Source organism: Phoenix dactylifera, unplaced genomic scaffold (genome assembly GCF_009389715.1).
Source record: "Phoenix dactylifera cultivar Barhee BC4 unplaced genomic scaffold, palm_55x_up_171113_PBpolish2nd_filt_p 000568F, whole genome shotgun sequence".
Lineage (NCBI taxonomy): Eukaryota > Viridiplantae > Streptophyta > Magnoliopsida > Arecales > Arecaceae > Phoenix > Phoenix dactylifera.
In genome coordinates, this window is record NW_024067972.1 from 255,467 (window position 1) to 271,190 (window position 15,724).

The window sequence follows — 15,724 nt, forward strand, 5'->3', positions numbered from 1 at the left end:
TTTAATTTCCAGACTTTTTTTATGATGCACATCATGATCATGGTATGGATCTTTGATTTAGATGCTCCTCTATTGATTTTGAATCAATAAACCTTTTATCAACGTTTACCATTAAAAAGAAAATAACCAATGCATGAGAAGACCAACTATCAAGTACTATATAGATGAGCTGTTAGAATAAGAATCTATGAAGCAATACTAACATGAACAAAAGCATGTATCCATAAATTAAAACTTCATTGGGATTCGATTAAATTTCAGTGACATTAACATGACATATCATGAAGCATAGGTATACATATTCAAGTGGACATCATCTAGATTTATATAATGGGACATCATCTTTTGGAGTGGACCAAGGATACTTCATTGTTGGATCCCTTGGAAATTTTCTGAAGTTGACAAACGGTGCCCATAACATCAATCTTCATACAAAAGAAAATTTATATGAGTAACTGAAAGATAAAAACAAATCATGCACAGGCTTGCTCTGTGGCATCAATATACTTAATGAGATGATTTTTTCCATAAAGCAAGCAATGCACATTCACCCCATTGTGGAAATCATGGCACAGGCCAATAGAATGACCATGGGATCATTTGTTAAGTGATTTAAAAAAAATGTCAATCTTTGATCTTATTAATAATGTACAATCAACTGTTATCACTCTGAATCTGAGATGTGAAGCAAGTCATGAAAGGCCACATATGTATCCTCACTACCTTGAAAAATAGCATTTTCTTTTCTAGTGGTAGTTATGATTGACCTTGTAGCAAGCTTCATAACTGTGTGCTGCTCTACAAAATAACTCCAAAGAATGTCATAGTGTTCTTCAAGTATAACAATTTTGGTCATCAAAGGATTTTAATAAATAATGAGCTAGCATTAGTTATGTTAGATAAGCATAGATTCAAGTGTACGAGGAACTGTCGTACCATCAGATGGATATCAAAAGAATTTTTTCATGGACTGACCTGGTCTCCACAGTTGCATTTCACATTGTAATCATAGGACCTAATTATCTGATGCCTACAACTTTTAGTCTCAAAGAAAGTATACTAGTATGCTGGCCAACGAAAGTTGCAACCTTGAAAAAATTTAAAACTCATTCAACAAAATGTCAACATGTTGTTGATATCGAATGTTGTTTGCAAAGCAAAATTACATTCATTAGCTTATTTAAGATGGATTCAATCATAATTGAACACTATGAGCAACCACATGATAAATAATTAATGATCAAATATCACTAACCAACCTAGTAACTGGAGTAGCAGAATGTGATATCTTGGTAGGAGATTAATTTAAGCGTGCAAAGACCTATAACCCGGGTCTTTAAAAAAAATAGCAGAAAATGTGGCAGCTGCAAATGTTTCAAAGTACCCCAAGGAAACCAAAGCTATGAAATAGAGGCTCCATTTTACCATCAGAGCCACTTAGAGAATGGCAGGACATTGTGCTGGCTTGGGCGGGTTTGGTAGAAAACCAGATCAAGCTTAGGTTGGCAAAGCCCAAACTAACCAAAATCTAGGTTGCACTCAAGTTGAGATCTTGAACAAGTCGATCCAATCCGGACCGAAAATAACAATAAAACATTGTATATTATATATGATAGAAATGGCACAGAATTCAAGCTCCATTATTATTTTCATATCTCTTGATGCCCCACCCATTTAGACAATCTCCAAACTCCAACCTCTCCTTCACCCCTTCTGCCTCTTGCCTCTGAGCACCCACCAATCTCTAGCTCTAACAAGCTCCATGCCCTTCTCTGTTCACAATTACTCCCCGCTATTCACGTTTGCACAATAACCTCATGCCCATTAGTATCAGGAACCTTCTACCTAAGGCAACTGGTCAGAAACTCCTCGAAATCTTGAACTTGCAACTACTTCATAAGTGATTCCTTAAAGAGTTCTCAAAATAGTTTCCCCCAACCTACCTATAGCCGCTCCCGCACTAACTCCTGATTCTAGCAACCAAGTCATGCCCTTGCTTGCATATATGCTCGACTTAGCCCACCACCTTCTTCGAGGCAGGTTTCCCCCACTATCTAGCCCCACTCTCTCTCTTCATTCCTCTCTCCCTCTAGTGTTTTTACACTCTAAGCCCAAAATTTAGGTCTACCTAAGCCCCTTGACAAACCCCATCATCGCTAATTGCTAGCACCTAGTGCTATCATCCCGAGGTATGCTTTCTTTCTACGGAATTTTAGGTCTAGACTAATCCCCTCCGACAAACCACATTACTGCTAATACTTGCCTCAAACGCTCTCATCTCGAGGTGCACTCTCATTTTATGTATTTTTTTTGGATTCTCCCTATTCTAGGGTCTCTATGGTCTCCATCGTCTCTATCTCTTTCTTTCTAAGTGATACAACACCAACCTAACCTGACTCGACCATACAACCAATTTTGAACACAACTTAAAATATTGAACTTGGGCTTTACCTTGGTTGGTAGTGCTAAGTTCAAGATTCTATCATGCTGATTTTTGGGCCAATGATATTTTATCTTGGGTTAGGCTTGGATTGCCCTCTAAGCTCACTAGACCCACCTAAGTTGACCCCTACTTTTAGATACTTTGCATAATTATACGATAGGATCTGCCTATTGTGAAGTTAAACATGCTCTAATAAGAACATAAATAATCAACTTGTTGCAAAATTTGACTTTGCACATCCCACATCACCAGAACGGTGTAACTTCATGCTTTAAATGAAGTTTATGCTAGCTCACAATGAAAGAATTTGAATTTACTCAATATTGGATATTCATGTCTCTGTAACAAAGGCCTATAACTGCATGTTTTAGTAAAGTAAAGCAAAGTTTCTTATTTACAAATATGATGATAAACAACAAAAAACTTTCATGTTGAGTACACATCATTAATCATAACTGACAACATGCAAAATGGTATGTCTAAAAGGACAAATATCTAAAATTCTTAAAAATTAAAAATTCAACATTTTAGAGGGTATCCACACATTTAATGGTCATAAGATGCACATTTCTTAACATGCTAAAGGAATTTTCTAATTTCTTGTAGCAAAAATCTAAAGCCACTTAATTTAGTCCATATTTGCTCTAATATTTGTGAATCATAATCAAGAATCTAATATTTGTATTGCACATCACGTATTTTTAGATTTTTTTAAAGAACAATGATAGGAAGAAATCCAACTGAAAATCGGGCGAAGGTGGGTGAACCTAGGTCATTGATACCGCTACCAACTGTACTAGCTGCATTTCAGTTGTTTTAAATTACCCAGTAATATAGTCTAGGAAATCATACTTTTTTAATTTTTTTCTTATTAATAGAGGCACTCCTTAAGTTTCCCAAGTAATAAAATTTTTATTAAGGAAAGCAAACATTCTTGAATCTACTTACGAGGGAAAGAAGATGAACACAAACATGAACTGCAGATATGTCTCTAAGAACTTGCGCTTATACCATCGCAGCCTCAACCAGTTCAAGATGATAGGCTGCAATTAGAGCATAACAAATCACCACAAATAGTCACTAACTTAAGGAGGTAACAATTATCCATTACTTACCGGAAACACGAAAACATACAAAGTTGCAACAATTCCTCCTGATATCAACGTTGTCATGAAATCCTCCTCTATATTCTCTCCAGTCACGGCCATTGCAGATGATGCCTCAACCTGCAGAAGCACACCCATTTAGAATGCAACATTCCATTATATAAAATTTGTAAACTTTTTGGAGTCAAAGTGAGCAATACATAGAGATTTTTCATGCAAATAAGAAATGGAAAAGAAGGGTTGGTCTTACGAAGGCAAAAGTAACTCCATACTGAAGCATCAAACTGAACTTCTCTAGGTGTGACCATAGAGGCTTTGAAGAGACATTGTGCGAATCCTGCAGCTGCAAAACAGAAATTGTTTAATTTGCATGAAAAATGAGATAGAGAGAGAGAGAGAGAGAGGACCTTATCCTTGAGAAGGGAAAAGGTTTTGGACTTGGAATTGAGGAGGAGAGAGGGAGAGGGAGAGGTCTGGTGGGTGGAAAGAACGGATGGAGATGAGAAGATAGAGGAAAAGAGACACCATGAACCAGTAGCTGGGAGGCCACTGGTTGGGAAGCTTATCGCTAGGATTGTTTCGGGCTTTGTCCGCCGATTCTACCCAACGAAAGGAGTATTTGACATGAATGACGCACAGCAAGGAAACATGGACGGGTGGTTTTTCTTGAAGAGAGGACAGGAGAGAAACCTTATCACAATGATTTTATTAGTTACTAAGCTAGAATTATCCGAGATCTCCAAATATTGTACAAGTGCATCAACTTCCCATATAAAGATATTTCTATTTCTAAAATACTTCTAAAATATTTCTATTATGTTTTATTTACAACCACATCTATCACTTTATTACAACTAATGTAAGTTGTATTAGAGTATAATTTATTAGATACAAGTACATAAGCTCAGTCATTTGTACTTTAGCTATTGTTTCTCTGTCTTCTTTTTTCCTTGAGAGGACAATCTAACTAGTATTTCAAATATCACAAGGTTGTCAAATGAACGAAAGAAACAAGTAATCTTCTTTCTTCTAAAAGAAACAAGCTTTATGTATAGCTTGACACTGAGACTTGAATAAGCTTGCTTGACTAGTAAATAAATAGAGCGCTACTTAAGGTTTTAAGCTCAAAGTATTAACAAGCCGAATATGCGAGGTTCTCTCTCTGCTAAAATTGGAATCGGCTTATTGGATATGCTATAATTACACATGGTGCTTATGGAAGATTGAGAGTAGAGGGACGAAGAACAATAGGTGGCGGCGTTACATAGGCTCAACTAACACCAATATTTCGCACTCTCTCAACCAGGTTATCTAAAAAAGTACTGAAAAATCTTTCCCAAGTGAGAGGAGTGAAGAGGCGCCAGCACGCTATAACCAACAGCCTGCTAAAAAACATAATACTATTGTACCAACTAGCATCCCACCCCAACATTGTTGTCCTTGTTTTTCCCCTGCTTGTTGCTTGCCTTAGGAGGACATTGCAACATCTCACATCCTCTCACATCAGCCTCATGATCTCCCTTAACCTCATCTATAGGATCCCCAAAAATTTTGAATTAAAAGAGAACAAAATAGGAGACAAAACCCCTTGACTAACATCTCTAAATTCTACCAAAAAACCACTCCACAATCTCTCTACATGTCTCTTAACAATATCCTTTGATTGTATACCTTAGAAACCTTGAAATTTCTCCCTAAGCGCCAAACACAAGCATTCACAGTTAAAGGAGGGTCATTTGTGAACACCTATTCAGTATGCATATAAGATAGCCTCCTCAGCTATCTAGGTGAGTAGGCGCCAAGCCCTCAGGCTCAGCCTGTCTTGAGGGTTTCCTTTGCTTCGTTAATAGCCCTCTTGACTTACCATATCTTAGGTTTCACATTCTAGATCTTACCCACCCCTTAGCCTATAGGTTTTGTATTTTCCCTTACAAAAAGTTGACTAAAAACCTCTTTGGAATCTATGGTGCACTCTCATCTAGATATCCACAGTGCATGGCGACTTTGATAGAAAGTTAGTCATTATCTAGAAGCCTTCAGGGTTAGGATTTTGGTAACCTTTAATGATATCAAATCGTCACAAAACTTGCAAAGTTTTGGGATGATTCTATCTAGTTTAGTACCATAACTTTTAATGAAGTTCAATGATATTAATATCATCAAATAGAGATCTCAAACCTAAACGCATGGATGCAATTCCATCTAGTTTAGTACTGTACCAAAATCGTTGAACTTCCACCGAGAAAAAAAAAGGAAAATAGCAACAGATAACTGCTTAGAAATACATGGCAAGAAAATATATCAAGAATAAAGTAAAGATAAGAACATGATAAACTCACATTTTTATTTAAATGATCATCGAAGGATGTCAGCTCATTAAGTAATGCTTGCTCTCTTCCATCATTTGGGTCTTTGCTTTTAAGAAAACCAATAAATGTGGAGAAAATTTTTGAACCACTGCAAGAAAGAGCATGCAAAACTATAAAAAAATTAATCATATATAATATCACTTGTATCCTGTTAAATTAACATTGAGTTGTGTAGAACAATGTTAAGATAAGTTCATAAATATCTATCAAATCTAATGCACTAGGAAGTTAAGAATAAACACAGACATCCAAGCTACATTGTCTGCCTGCAAAACAATAAAAAAGCAACCCCAACAATCAGTATCATTGTGATTGTGTTTGAGAACCTGCGAACAGAAGACCTATAAATACAGGACAAATTAATGATGGCTTGCATATGTGTGGAAGGTTCTCTGAGCACACATCTAGCTTGCTATCCAGTTTCCAGAAATAGGACAGAAAATGGAAAATTTGATTGTAATGAACAAATGAAAAGGTATGATGGCATTAGAAGAATTAAAAAAAAAAAAAAATCTGACATTGACTTGGAAGCAAAACTTAGAAGACAGGAGTTTTTCTTGTGCAAAATTTTTTTTGTGAGATGCAGAATTTTTACAGCAAGACGACAGAAAGCATAAAAAGAAGATAATATTGTGAAGAGAATAAAATACAAAGGTAGGGGATTCAAGAGGTGGGGTGAAGAGTGGGAGGGAGTGAGAGAGAGAGAGGGAGATTGGATGGCATAGGAAGGGCTGAACCTGGATAAAAGAAATCTTTCATTCATTCAAATATTTCACATGCAATGCTTTATAACAGGGAGCCATTGGAGTATAGGACCTTTTTTTTTTCTTACAACTTGTTTTACAGCTAAGACTCTTGATAACCTAAAATACAAAATTCTGAAACTCATAATACCTATATAGAAAGATATTTAAAACAAAAAAGATAATCAAACCCTAAAAATTCTATGACTTAGCCTGACATCTACTTAAGGTAGGACTTTCCCCAACCAATTCTAATTAAATCAAGGCCTTTTATTGTAGAATAATTAAATTAAGGCTTTAGAACCTATTTTTGAAGTCACCTAAATAAATGTTTAAAATATCATAGATCTTTTTTTATTTATCATCATTCGCTTATGCTACGTAGATCTCATCCTCAAGATCTTTTTGATAATTTATATCATCATGCTCAATTGTGAGATCTCTAGGATTTTTTGAAGAAAAGTAGTGTATAGATCTCTAGGATTTTTTGAAGAAAAGTAGTGTATAGTTTTCTAGTGATTGAAAGATCAGATTATGCAATCATGTGCCACTTAATTAATCTATAGACCAAGGTTTGCCATCTCGATACCAGATCCTACACTAGTACCACCCTATATAGGGCCCAGTTCGGAGTACCGAATGTTGGTACACCTTCTGTACTGCATACCAATTTAGTACCAATATAATACGATACGATCAGTACGCACTAGTACCGACTGGTACAACAAACCTTGCTACAAACAGATGATCAAAGGATTCTTCAATCTAGGATCTAATGGATCTTGAAAATCATGCTGAATCTCAATTATTGACTTCATAGAAGTAAAATGACTACATCATGTGTATCTTCACTATTTCAATCTTCCTTCAAACAATGATGGTCCATGGACTGCAAGGTTCTACATTGAGACATTCCTAACTATGGTAGTTTGCTTGATAAATCCTTGAACACATGTTCTCCATCTAATGAATCTCTAATACTAGCCTCTTCATGTAACAATTTTTTAGCCTCATTAATTATATGATTTTTGATCTCAGTTTGGCCTTAGGGAGCTTTTTAACACAATGTTATTGCAAATGATTACAGAACAGCACCCATTGACACCAATTCATTGTTGATAGATTTCATCCTGATGTATACTGATGGCAACTTATTGTGCATAAGCCTAAAGTCCTCCCTCATGTACTAATAAAGAACCTCAAGCTTAAAATTAACATGATGAAAATGGCAATCAAGGGAATAATAGAAAGGAGATCAAGGAAAAGAAAAGACAAATAGAGTAGGATCATTCATATCTAGTATTAAATTGATGTAGGACCAATTAGCAATGGCCTACGTATGGCCACTACCATCCTATGAACAAATATCTAGCTTGCTATCCAGTTTTCAGAAATAGGAGAGAAAAGAAAAGTTTTGATTATTATAATTAAATGAGAAATCAAATAAACCTGCCCCACAATTAAAGACTTTGCAAGGGTGCCAGAAATGCTGAGATCGAGAAGGTTTAATGGCAATCAGAAAGGATCTAATGTTGAGTTGTAAGCAGAACTCAGAAGATCAAAAAGCTTACATGTTGAAATTTAATATGAGATGGAGAACTCAGAAGATCAAAAAGCTTACATGTTGAAAGTTAATATGAGAAATCAATAAACCTGCCCAACAATTACAGATTTTGCAAGGGTACTAGAAACGCTGAGATGGAGAAGGTTTAGTAGCAATCAGAAAGGATCTAATGTTGAGTTGTAAGCAGAACTCAGAAGATCAAAAAGCTTACATGTTGAAATTTAATATGAGATGCAGAAAAATCAATGTAACTAATCATCAAGTATAAAGAAGAAAATACCAACATCAAGAGAGAATAGGATATAAACACAATAGAAGAGAGGCAACTTGGGGTGGGGTGGGGGGGGGGAAGGGATTGGACTGGTTGGAAGGACCAAACATGGCCAAAAGAAATGTTTCATTTATTCAAACAATTCATGCAAAATGCTTCTAGTGGACAGTCATGAGACCCTTTTATGATTTCTTATGACTTGTTTTACTACGGCTAAAGTAGGAATACCCAAGTAACTAGTCTACGAAATACTTCTCTAGGGCAACGATGGAAATCCTCCATTACTTTTATACAAAGATACCTAAAATTGCAAAAAAAAACTGACAACTACTACTTAACAAACCTATTTTACAAAATTACCTGAATAAAAGTCTCAAAACTACAATAAATCTAAACTATTTTTTTTTTTATTTACCTAACTTCGACTTCAATAAAATGGAACTGGAAATGTTGATTCAGTAACAACTAAAGCATTCATCACAAGAGCACCCACACAAAATTATGGTATGATAAGGTATTGAAGAAGGCATAAGTAATAATTATAGGATCCTCATCTTCAGTGTTCCATTGGAAAGCTACATCTTATTATTATTTAGTGTACATAGTATCAATGTTGATTCCATCAGAAAAATTTAGCATACATGCCAAGATACATGTGTCTTACATCTGTTGTTATTCAGTGTGCATATAATCCACCAAATGCACGCAGAAATTCTGGTCTGTGTGCATGCATACAATTATATAAATAATTACATGCATATGATTATGTACCTATGTATGATAAATGGCCGCTTCATCGCAATTTCATTCATCCTGGATTCTGATCTTGTTTTGTTTAATTAGCTATCTTGTATTCTTTTGTTTACACAGAGATATGAAGAGTAAGAAAGGGCAAAGAAAACAAGCAATCAAAGGGACAGATAAGTAGGATTTTGGAAGTGAAACAAACCACTTGACCATAGAATTATCTTTCAGAGATGAAAGGAAGGCAAGGGACAGGAAACAAGCAATCAAAGGGTCAGATTCATTGGATTTTCTACAGCCAAAAGAGTTGCATGACAACTGAAACTATCTTCCAGATGGACCGTTCTGCTCCAGAATGCACATGAAAATCCATACTTTCATGCTCCAAAAGGATAGACATACTGCCTGCAAGGGTGGGAGCTTCCACCAGTTACGTGATGATTTTGATCTTTGATTGGTCTTACTAAAGAAAGTTTTAAATTTTGGTTTTGTCATATTATTGTTGCTTAAATAATCTTGCTCTCGCTTCTCCTAATATTAAGAGTAAAGGCATCAAAGTATGATCACTTCTACATACAATCTGCCAATTATATTGCCAAATCTCTCCTTCCTCTAATAGGACTTATGCTCACAGAGAGGCAAACCACCTAGGAACATGGTCTGCATCCGGAATGTGAAGTTATGAACTGCATTGGCATAATATGCCTCAGTAATGGGGATTAGGGAACTTACAAATTGTTATATAATGCCCCAGAAACCATATCAAGACTACAACATTTGCAAAAGTAAGTAGAATGGCCTTCATAACTTTCATGTAACAGAAAGAAGGCATTTCGAGAACCATTTGGCCATGTGAGAGAAGACTAGAAGAAAATGCTGCAATTCTTTTTGAATGGTGGGTAGCAACTTGTCAATTTGCCTATGATCAATTTGTGTATCCTTCAAAAAAAAAATCATCTAGTTGTTTTCATCTATATTGTAACTTTTTTGATCCATATGAAAAATACATGCAGGTCATTGGCTAATATAAGATGCGAAATGTGGAGTTCCAATACTTCAGATTTTTGAATCCTACTTCATCACAACCACTTCTACAGATAAGAGATAAGACCTCTAATCCTAAAACCCCAAGAAATATTTCCTAACACCAAAATCTATTCCTTGCATCCTACAGCAAACCTAGAAAACTTCCTTCTTTCCATTAACCCAAAAAATTGTTCACTTCTGCCCTATTTTCTGCAATAGGATAGCAAGCACCAAAAGGAAGCAAAACCTTTAATTGTCCAAACCTGTTCAATCTACCAACATATAAGCAGGCCACCCCCAAGAGATCTTGCATCAGCCAGCACATCCAACATGGGATCAATAATGATCATTTTTTTTGCCCCAATAAACTTCTTGCCTCTATGGACAAGATGAGGGCAAGCATTGACCATGTCGCAAATCCTACCATAGTTAAAGCAGACTGATGTGCGGTTGACAAATGTAAACTACAACAAGAAAACCTCAGTCTAGGAAAAAGCAATTTGCCGAGGTAATTGACTTGTGGATGAGTTGTTCATAGCGAAAGCAATTATTGCAGCTAGGCAGCCAGCTATAGGCAGCACAAATGAGCTTGGGTTTGGTCTGCCATAAGTCAGAAACAAGTCAAATGGCAAAAGGACTTAGGCAGGTTATTTAACTATATAGGACGACATAGACTTCTGAAAATGTCTTAAGGATTCTAGAGACATTGGAAAGAAACTGCAGGAACCACTTGAACTGGTTATTACATTTTCAGATTCTCGTCTTTATTTTAAGTGGATCCGAGACAAATTTGAGATCATTGAAAATAAAATTTATTTGCTTCTCTTTTCTCACAGAATCCTAGATGGACTCAATCAAGTAAATGGTACAGCTGATCATCTAATAAAAAGAGTTAGGCTAGCTGGAACTGCAGAAAATTGCACAGAGATTAGGAAAGAAAAAGAAAAAAAGGTGCAGCTCCTCTCAGCACACTCTCTTTTTTTTTTGGTACATAGCGCAGACTCTTCCTTCCCTCTTCTCCTCCTTCTTCTTTCTTCATACTCCTTCATGATTTCCTCCTCTCCTTTATCCATTTATATTTGTCTGCTGTGAGACAACAGCTCTGTCTGTCTCCTTAAACACCTTAACAGAAAAGGAAGAGGAGAAGAGAATTAGAATAGCTAAAAAGCTGCTGCACTGAACAATCCTTTTCTCCTCTTCCTTTTTGTTACCTTCTTTTCTTGTCCTACTACCTTGCTGCAAAAATTTCTGCACAGCAGATCAGATCAGCATATCTGATAATACTTTGCTCTTATCCTCTTTCACAACCTATTTGTTAACCCCAGATTATTAAATATCTGCTCTTAACTTCTTCCTCTCTCCATACCATAAAGACTCAGGAGATATGTCCATAATCAGATTTTAAACAGCTTATATCAGAGCCTGGAAATCTTTTTCATCATTGACCCTCAACCCAACAAAGCATTGTTGTGATCTCCTTCGCCTAGGTACAAATCAACACATCTCAAATGACAATACCAGAAGGTATAGTTAGATCTAGAAGAAGGAAAACAAAATGAATTCTATATCTAAGGGCTCATCTAACCTAAAGTTACTCGCCCAACCCTATGTCACATGAATATATGGCATGTCCAATATAAAAAGACGAAGATACTTATGTTTATTATGAAACAAATAATGTTAACATCAATATCCGGTGATCATATAACCACTCATATCCATGCTACGATAGTATAATGATAGGATTTGTGACACCAATAACAAGAATTATAATAGACAATCAGATAAAAGTCAAATTTGAGGAAGAAATAAATAAAACAACATAACTATGGATCATAGTTCATCTTTAATATTTCAGATGCCAAACTACATAAATAATTTAAAATGCATACACTGAAGCCTTCTCTGGCGGAGTTGCCAATGGTGGATCAGGGTATTTTTCTTCCAACGACTGGGTGATGATGTCTGAATCAGCAACCAACTTCGCATCAAGTTTGACAACAGGAACTTTACCTTCAGAACTGATTTCCAAAAACCTAATGCAATAAGTCAAAAGTACTGTTAATGGGAAGAAAAAGACAATATGAGGAACTTCAAACTGTTGGTATAGCTTATATTTTTCTTCTCATCAAGCAATAAGAATAGATTTACCATTCTGGCTTGTTAGCAAGATCTATCGGCTTCATGTCATAAGGTAGGTGCTTCTCCTCAAGAGTCACCAAAGCCCTTTGTGAAAAGGGGCCTAAACATTCATATGAATGAAAAAGGTATTAATTTTTCAAATCATAAGTAAAGCAGCAATTCCCTAATACCAAATATTTTAACAATTATACTAAGGAATAGGTTCCGAACAACATAGTAAGATTAGTAGCATAGCATTTCAAATATTTTGCGCACGAACGTAGTTATAATGCATAACTATGTTGCAAGAAACGCATGGCTTTCTTAACAACGTACACAATGCAATGTGTCATATCTGACATGAGATTATGATTGATGGAAATCAAATGGGGAATTCTAACCTCGGCCCTACCCCTTAAATTGCATTAGGTTGCGCATAAGTGGCAATAATAAGGAGCATTTACAATCGATTCATTATCCTCTACACAATCTAAACCCCAAATAAAACGGGAAGAAATAAAATAAGCAACAATATATATATATATATATATATATATATAGAAATGGCCTCTGAAAAATTTATACAGAGCATAAGAAACAATGTTTGCAGCAATTTTTAGCACTCTCAACTTGACTGCTAACTAACTAGTCACGAGCAAGCTTACAAGAACTGGATTTGTTCTTCATTTCCTAATAATTCACCAACTCAACAACGAACATAAGTATCAAAAGAAGAGCATCGCATCATACAAACATCTTAAACGGGAGCTTTTAATTGTGAGGAGAGAAGAGAGCGCTCACAGTCGCCAAGCCGATCGGGGACAGTGGTGGAGTCCCTGACGCCGACCTCGAGGGGCGGGTCGGAGGCCGAGGAGGCACGGACGGATAGAGCGCGAGAGGAGCGCGGTGGGCGACGGGGCGCAGCGAAGGAAGAGGCGGACGCGAGAGTCCTCGAGAAGGAGCGAAAGCGAACGGCAGAATAGAGAAGGTAAGGGGACCAGGAAAGGACGGCGGGGGACATGGTGGTGGCGGTCGGCGACATGGGTGGCCGCTCGGGTGGTGGCCGCGAGCCTATTCAGATTCTCAGATGATGATGACGACGTTGCGCGGGTTTATGACCCTCCTTTTCTCGGTGCCCGCGCAAAAATTCACTTGGATAGGTCGGCAAGAAAAATTCAACTTAACTTTGTGCCTCCACAAACTGATTATATTATCTAGAAAATTTTTTTTTACGTAGGTGTCCTTCTAAATATTAATTTTTACATAAATATTTTTTTAAAATTAATATTTACATATATATACCTTCATAAATTTTTTTTATTGTACAAATGCTTCTAATAAAATAGTTATTCTAATGGCATTAAAAAAACATATTTAGAAAAAAATATGTAAAATATTTTTTATATTTTTAATAAATTGATTATAAAAGGCTAAAAAAATATAAGCTGTGAGAATTAAAAGCATTTTTAGAAAAATAAATATCTTGGTTTTTAGCCTACAAGAAAGTGAGTTTTCTGTATCATATATAGATTTATATTTTTTATCATAGATAGAAAATATGTAAAGACTACTTTCTCGTTTCTCTTATTTGAAATCTCCAACTAAACATAAACCATTTTGTTATTTTTTTGTTAACCATACCTTTTCTTCTCTTTTTGTGAACCAAATGAGTCCTACGTGCTGATGTAGCTCAATCCTAAGTTATGCATTAAAACATTAAATTAGGCTTGAGCTTAAAAATCTCAGGCTGATCTTAAAGTTAGGTTAAAATTGACCTTCAACCCAATCTAAACATAATCCTCATCCAGCCGATCAAGTTGAGCCTTATCTTTGGCTAAAGGTAGGGCGTGTATCTTGCGCAAAAGAAGGATTCACTTTCTTTCACGAGAATCCACCATTGGATTGTCCATGGTTTTCTTTAAGATCTATGTAGGCAGATGTATAATGCAGTTCAGAGTGCTATGAGATATGTGCGCTAGGTGATCCAACGCAGATTTGTATGAAGAAAGGTAAATCCTTCTTTTGCATGATAGATACATGCCCAACCCACCAACGAACTCCATGCTATACTGCTAATAACTCTTGCTCCACCATTTTCGCACCATGATATAGCAGGCCATTGGTCTGAAGTTCATTCCTTACTCCCTCTCCTCCTCCCTCCATGATTCCTCCATGACTCTTGTTGCATCCTCGTCATGTCGAGTATGCCAATATTGCTCTCTCAAGTAAGAGAGCCTGAATCCTATGTGCACATACATACAGAGTTTTCCATCGGAGGACTCGTGCTATAATCGTGTGCAGCTTGTTACGTACATATTCTCATGTAAATGTAATAGGATCGAAGTTGAAAGGTAGGTTTAAGATGTTTTTTTTCAAAAGAAATATTCCACAACTCTAATTTCTTTTTTTTTTAAGCGGCAATTTATATAGCTCTAACATGAGTACATCCTGCCAAATCAACAAAAAGTAAATAGTAAAAGGGATAAGAAATATCTCTTGTAGAAGTTCAGAGAAACTTCCCAAAGTGCCGGGCGACAAAGGAAGCAACCCAGCCTCCTGAAAAACATGTGCTACCTAGAGATCACCCATCTCTCGAACCAATCTGCGAGACTCTCTGATGAGAGGATGGCCATCACCATACTTATCCAAACCTCGTATCCAGTCAATCACCACAGAAGAATCTCTCTCGAGATGCACCCGCTCCACACCGAGAAACCTCCTCGCATATGACAGCCCCTCCCATGTAGCCCGAAGCTCTGTCCCTACAACAGTGAAATCAAACGTCTGCCGACCCCCGGCTGCTACCAACCTACCCAAAGAATCTCTGATCATAAATCCAACACCTCCATATATACCATCTACCGATATTCTACCGTCAAAGTTCACTTTGAGATGACCAAGGAGTGGGGGCAAGTTAACTCCAAATCTTTTTTGATCAGGTAGAAAAACAAACAAAATTATGATGGCCTCCTAGTCCACGTCAACTTTTTATGTTTTAAAGAGAAATTAATGTTGAACTGTCAAAATTAAATTAGCTAAAAGTTTCAATTCTTCCCTTTCTCTTGGAGGAAAAGTATCTTGTCACCAAGGATACTTGAATTCTCAATACTATGGACTTGAGATATGGCTACTGAATTAGGTCATGACGGACTTGGGTTCCTTTAATCATGATCCAGATGAAGAGTATGGAGTTGGAGATACTACAACCAAGAATTTATCTTGCATTAGGGGCTTGTGTCTTCTTTTTTTAACTGATGCCATTCCTTCTATGATTTGAACATTTGTTATATTGTTTGTGATATATTTTTCAGTTTTTTTTCTCAGGAACTGCAAGTTT

At 36.4% G+C, this 15,724-nt stretch overlaps 1 protein-coding gene across 3 annotated transcripts; it reads right to left on the reverse strand.

The window, feature by feature from the left end:
* Positions 1–204: 204 nt before the first annotated feature.
* On the reverse strand, positions 205–13,541 carry LOC103723625 (probable glutathione S-transferase DHAR2, chloroplastic). 3 transcript variants are annotated; one of them, XR_005508695.1, is made up of 8 exons: positions 13,189–13,540; positions 12,418–12,508; positions 12,159–12,302; positions 5,889–6,006; positions 3,800–3,892; positions 3,578–3,669; positions 3,392–3,486; positions 205–425 (listed from the first exon to the last, which is right to left on the reverse strand). XR_005508695.1 is itself a non-coding variant. In XM_008814588.3 (8 exons), the coding sequence occupies exons 1-8, from the start codon at positions 13,427–13,429 to the stop codon at positions 314–316; spliced, it is 1,005 nt and encodes a 334-aa protein (XP_008812810.3). In that variant the 5' UTR covers positions 13,430–13,538; the 3' UTR covers positions 205–313. The 3 variants fall into 3 exon arrangements, 2 of the variants coding, with proteins under 2 accessions (XP_008812810.3, XP_038975479.1); XM_008814588.3 differs by having other exon boundaries at positions 3,559–3,669; positions 13,189–13,538; XM_039119551.1 differs by lacking the exon at positions 3,392–3,486 and having other exon boundaries at positions 3,559–3,669; positions 13,189–13,541.
* Between the last annotated feature and the right edge of the window lie 2,183 nt (positions 13,542–15,724).

Coding starts and splice junctions, on each gene's coding strand:
- LOC103723625 (XM_008814588.3), bottom strand. CDS start 13,429: ATGTCGCCGACCGCCACCACCATGTCCCCCGCCGTCCTTTCCTGGTCC. Junction 12,303..12,417: donor CTTGCTAACAAGCCAGAATG/GTAAATCTATTC, acceptor TTATTGCATTAG/GTTTTTGGAAATCAGTTCTG. Junction 3,487..3,558: donor TGTATGTTTTCGTGTTTCCG/GTAAGTAATGGA, acceptor CTCTAATTGCAG/CCTATCATCTTGAACTGGTT.